Source organism: Amphiura filiformis, unplaced genomic scaffold, assembly GCF_039555335.1.
Source record: "Amphiura filiformis unplaced genomic scaffold, Afil_fr2py scaffold_63, whole genome shotgun sequence".
Lineage (NCBI taxonomy): Eukaryota > Metazoa > Echinodermata > Ophiuroidea > Amphilepidida > Amphiuridae > Amphiura > Amphiura filiformis.
The window spans coordinates 241,385-247,720 of NW_027305527.1; the positions used below are offsets into that span (position 1 = coordinate 241,385).

The 6,336-nt window shown below is 35.4% G+C and overlaps 1 protein-coding gene across 1 annotated transcript; it reads right to left on the reverse strand.

Moving 5' to 3' along the window:
- Positions 1-1,742: 1,742 nt before the first annotated feature.
- LOC140144565 (octopamine receptor beta-2R-like) lies at positions 1,743-5,418 on the reverse strand. The gene is given in 2 exon segments (XM_072166383.1): positions 1,743-4,943; positions 4,945-5,418. Coding segments are annotated over 2 exon segments (1,311 nt in total). The 5' UTR covers positions 5,410-5,418; the 3' UTR covers positions 1,743-4,097.
- Positions 5,419-6,336: the final 918 nt, after the last annotated feature.

A 6,336-nucleotide genomic window follows, 5' to 3' on the forward strand; every position in this document is an offset into this window, starting at 1 on the left:
TTGAATGAACCGCTGTTAAATGGCTTTCTTGTACTATATGAAATGTGGTGGGCGATTTAAAATGCTTGTGTCCTGAGCAAACTATGATGCATGCACACTGCATGGCAAAGAACAATGGAAATTGCCATAATTCATGCGCACACTGCCAGGTACATGATGTCACATGTCAAGTGGTCTATACATTTACAGCAACTTGCATTATAAATTAATTAATTAATCTTGAGGGTAGAATTTGATATACAGTAAGATGAACAAGTTACTTTTTAAATAACTCAACTACTGCCGATGTTGTGATTAGCTAGAGAATTGCAAGATTGTGTTATCAACATTGCATGGTTTGAAAATCTTGTAAAGGAACCTCATCAAATGCTATGACTGCAAAGGAAAATTGAACAAACAAACACTGAAAATACCAGAAATGTTCTCTATTTCATAGGTTACAATATGCCGACAACATGTAAGTTAGGCTATTGTTTCTCAGAGATTATTTTAATTTAGCTGAAAACAACACATTACAACTTTTACAACTCTAGCGGTGGGGTGGCAGTGGCCTTTTAAGATACTCAAGATATTGAACACTGTAAACAGATGCATCAGTAGGATTGTAGATAATATTAGTAAGATTTTTGCTGAACCATGAAATGGTATCAGCCTATAAGAGTGAATGTTACTAGCTTACTTACTAGCTTACTTACTAGCTTACTTACTAAGTTACTAGCTTACTGACTAACCATTTGGTCTGAAATGGACATATCTCTAAATGCCACGAAGGTATGACCCCATGAGTGGTGTCATATGAAAGAGGAAAACATAAAGAATATAATAAAAATATTTCCAAACGTCAGAGGTCATCCAGGGGTCACAGGGGTTAAAAAAGGTCATTTTAACTGAAAATGCTCGATTGAGCTTAAATTTAAATGCAATGATCCTTGTGACATTCTAAATATGTTTCAAACATTTAAAAATTTATTTAAGGTCATTAAGGGGCCATAAAGGGGTCAAAAGTCAAGGTTCTCAAAATGCTCCAGTTGAACTGAAATTTAAATGCAATGATCCTTATGACATTCTAAACATTTAAAAAATATTTTAAGATTCATTTAAAGTCATTAAGGGGTCATAAAGGGGTCAAAGGTCAAGTTTTCCAAAATGCTCCGATTGAGCTGAAATTTAAACGCATAATGATCCTTATGACATTCTAAACATGTTGAAAATATTTTAAAATTCATTTAAGGTCATTAAGGGGCAATAAAGGGGTCAAAGGTCAAGTTTTCAAAATGCTTCAATTGACCTAAAATTTAAATGCAATGATCATTATGACATTCTTAACATGTTTTAAATATTTTAACATTCATCTAAGGTCATTAAGGGGGTCATACAGAGGTCAAAAGTCGAGTTTTCAAAATGCCAGCTTCTCACGATCAAGGTATATTAAAACGGCAATTAATGAAACAGTCTTATTAAAATTAATACTATCCTGCACAGTATTGCTGCTTGATCAGATCGTCACAGTCATCCGCCTAACCTACCTCGTGCCCTTGCAAAGGGCACAGTTGCTCTAGTTTATTTTATATTCTTTACTTTTCCTCTTTCATTAACACCACTCGGGTGGTCATACCTTCGTAGCATTTCGAGATTATGTCCATTACAGACTCCGGGTGACAGTGGTATAGGCCTACCACAATATAGGCCTACTGCCAAAGCCACATGGTTCAGCTGTGGTGCGGTTATCGCTCTAGTTGTTTGTCAAATCCAATAAATATTTACTCACTTGAGCTTTCGCCATCCATGCAGGGGACCAGATCACTTGTGATCGAGCCATCAGCCTGAATGGCGAAAGCTCAAGTCAGTGAGTAAATATTTATTGGATTTGACAAACAAAAATCTTACTATACTCTGATCAGCTCTTAATAATAATAGGCGGGGACTCATAACATCGTGGATTGATACAGAATGGCGTACACACAGCTAGGTGCAGCGCCTACGCGAACTGCGCTTTGCGTTTGCGTGAATGATGTGTGCTTTTGTGAATTTACGCGTGCGTAAGTTGGAACTTTATTGACTCGCACAGTAACAAAAACCAAATAATTCCCGCCTATTAAGAGCTGATCATAGTATAATAAGACACTGAACAGTTCAGTTCAAATTCAAAATGGTCAAGTCTACCTAATAATAATTGGAGTACAGACATATCTTTAATCCAATCTGCTTATGTATCATTATAAGCTTATCAACTATTGCCCAATATTTCCCCATCCCCAACACTTCCCCTTCACCTGCATATCAAACATCATTGCATAATAATAATTATCCACGATCATGAACCAAATGACCCATTGGCTTCTTTAATTGCATCAGTTTAGCACTTTATATAGCATTTCTATGAATTTGTGTTATTTTGAGCCTGGGTGTGTGCATGTGTGGTTTCTATAAGGAATTGCAACACATCCTGTAACATGTGTCTTTCAGCTAGTACAGGATGTACGTCCACTTTAAGTTGTTTATAAACCGTTTTACTAGGTCTGCAACTTTGGAGCCCAATTGGGCTAGCCCCACCAATCCAAAAACACCATTTCTGAATCTTGATTTTTTGGACAAGTTCTTATTTTTTGGGAAGATATGCCAAATTAGCCTATTTCTTGGCTATATTTTCAAAAAACATGTTAATAATCACTTTTCGATCCACAGTATTGTGGTGTTGGAATTTAGATTAACTTCGGCAAATTTGTGTTTTTTTTCCAACACTGCATGGTTGACTACAAAAACCATTGCAGGTTGCACCATCAATATTTGCACCCACAGACCCTGATCCTGAAAAGATCTGTGTTGCACCATAAAATTAATTCTTGATCGGTCCAATTACTATAAATGAAAACACCAAAATATTGAAATAAATTGAAGTAATAGAGACTAAATTGAAAACAAAATTGATTTATTTTTTGTTGCACCATTTGGTGTCAGACAGGAGTTGTGTACATTGTACCATATTGTTAAAGTGTTACAACTTATTACATACAATTGTATGATTCAAGGCAAGAATATAGCATAACCCAGCAAACACAAAACGTTTTACAGAAACGTTGTAAAACGTTTAAATGTCAGGTTAAAGGGTATAAAACATTTTAATAACATTCAGAAAACATTTTTGAAAACTAAATGTTTGTCAAAAATAATTTGTAATAACATTTTGCTGTTGTAGTGTTTTTTCATATAAAATGTTTTTAAAATATTTTCATGACCTTTATACAAACCAACATTTAAATGTTATTAAATTGTTTTGACCAAAACCATAATGTGTTTATTACACATTTATAAAACATTTTTGTGTTTGCTGGGAAGACATCGAGCTGTTCAACAAATTAATTTCCCAATATATACATACAAGGCTTATTTTTTAATATCTGATAGAAAACAATATATATAGAATTTTTATCTATGACTTCCGATCATAGTTTTACATTATTTCAATATTAATAAATGTAACATACTATTCATTTCATACAATTTGAATGTATTGCAAATTTCATATACAAAGATACTACTTACAATGTTTACAACAATAAAAGGTAAAGATAGCATTGACATACAGGGTGCCCCTGAAAGAACTGTGTCGTCGAAAACTTAATTCTTTGGGTATTTTAACACCACAACTAAAAATAACAATTGACAATTGACCACACCATTCTTGAAATATAAGAATTGTACAAAACTCCCTCATTTTCAAACCTTTCCACAGGTTCAAATATCAATCTATGATCTGTATTCGGAGTGCTAATCACTGCGCACCATCAGCGCATGAGGCGTCTATTGTCATTGATAGATATTTGATTCTGTGGACCGGATTGAAAATGAGGTAGTTTTGTAAAATTCTTTTATTTCAAAAACAGAGAGGGCAAATGTCAAATTCAAAAAGTATATGATAGCTGATATATTCCTCAACCACATCGGTTTTTAGTTATGTTTGGTTTATGCATTAAAATACCCCGGTAAAATACCCAACAAATTCTGTTTCCGATGATCCAGTTCTTTAAGGGACACCCTGTACAATGATCCAATAAATACTGTACAAAAAGACAGTACCATGATAAAGAAAGTACATTTTACTGATTTGCAGGTACATTCTCTGCTACAGGTCCCTGTTCTTGTGCTTTATTACTACTATTATTATTACTTGGTTGAGGGATAATTTGTGGTTTAGGTTTCTGTGGGGGAGGCTGTTCAACCTCTCCCATCACCTCATTTTCATATAAAACTTGTAATTGTTGATTAATTCCACCAACCATACTATTAGTCCTGCTCAAAGCTTCTGATATCCGTGATGTAGACCCGCGACGACCGTCGTTGAGTTGAGATTGTGATTGGCCCAGCTTCTTACGAAGGCACGGAAAGATGGGTCTCATCAACCTCCTGAATGCCGCTTTAAAATCTTTATTTCGGTAGCAATAAATCCACGCATTGAGTGAACTATTTAGAAATACTAAAAGTCCGGTGTATTTGTGAAGTTGTACAGTACAGCCACAAATTGGGCAGAAAATTTCGATTAAAAGTGATGCAATAAACACAACCCAAGTTAAAATAAATATTCCTAGAATGACAGCCAATGTTCTTGTGTACTTATTTCCCTTAAACATATTGTGGGATTTGTTAATGTTAACTTGACTTGGGAAGAGTGATACTTGAACAGCTGATATAGCCCTTGTGTGCCTCCTTGCAACCAGCATTACTCTACAGTAGCAATATATCATTACAATACATCCCGGTAAAAAAATGCTAACAATCTGAAACAGTATTGCATAGTTATTGAGAACGCGATATTGACACTTGAAGTCCACCAAACTTTCAGTACTGTAATACCAGCCTAGAAATGGTACAGAAGATATGAGTAAAACATAGATCCATGCAGCGCCGCAGATTAAAGCGATTCTTACAGTCGTTATTCGTTCACCATATCGTAAAGGCTTGACGAGGGCTGCGTGATCTATCATACGCTATGATGCAGAGAGTTAACAACGAGGCACCAGAAGCTAGTGTTATAAGGCAATATGGCAGCATACACACATAAATGTTACGAGAGAAATCACCGACAAGTTCTAGAACAAGAATCAATGGCATAAGCGTAGCAACACATATATCTGCTATAGCCATGTTTAGCAAGATATAATTCGAAGGAATCTGAAGACGTTTGAATTTCATGATGGATATGATAACTAAAGCACTACCAAATAATGTCAAGATGAATAGGAATCCCACGACACATATTGCTATAATATGATAAGTAGTCCATTCTATTAGTCCATGGCTCTCGTTGCTACTTGCCAACTTGCGGGAACAATTTACGTGGGTTGTCGTCATGGCGTGGCGCTCTTCATGTCGGCTTGTTACAGGAGTGGGGTACATGTGGTGCATTGTCATTGTGATTTCCATTGATATTTTTTTCCTTCTTTTTGAGAGTGTTATCCAGTGTAATTCAAATCTGACCATACATCCATTGTTAACCTGCAGAAAAGATACAAAAAAGAAAAGACATAAAATAAGTAAATGAACCACTGAGAGCAATCAAGATATTCAAAAATAATGACTCCAACCTAAAAACATTCAATATTAAAATCATTAAATAAGATGAGACATTGAGGATTGTACACTAGCCCACAAATGCTGAGTTACTTTGCATTGAGTTGGTAAAATAGCAATACTACATGCTATAGGCTATGAACATCCTTATTTTCTTGCTGATAAATGGAATATTTGAATTACTCCACAGGCAGGTAAAAGCAAGTTCCTGCTATGTTGGTAATATTCACTGATTACCTGTCTGACTGGCTAAGACTGGAAGTAAGAGTCATCCCTAGCAAGTTAAGTGCCAGAGAAGATGAACCGATCCCCAAATCATAGTACATAGTTAACAGTGCATGTGTAATACATGTGCGATAATAATCAATACATTGAGGTCCGGGATTGAAGTATTAAAAAAAAAATGAAGTATACCTCTGAAGACATTCACTGGTTCCAAATTACTACACAGCTAATAGATCAATCTTATATAGGTAAAAAACAATGTCACACTGCATGGAGACTGCACAGCACTTGACCATGTTGACTACACAGCACTAATCTAAATGCCCAATAACCGGTACCACAGCCTAGTATTTAAGTGATTGAAATGTGCACATTCAAAGTTGACCATGCTTTCTTCCTGTCAATTATAAAGTGTTAAAATTCTGTAGAAAGTTCTAGCGCCATCCATTGATAGGAACTAGCTAAACAATAAGTGTGATGGTACTATCTAATTGGACTCAATTAACCTTGGTCTTTGAGGTTACGCCCTAATACTCCGCTGCA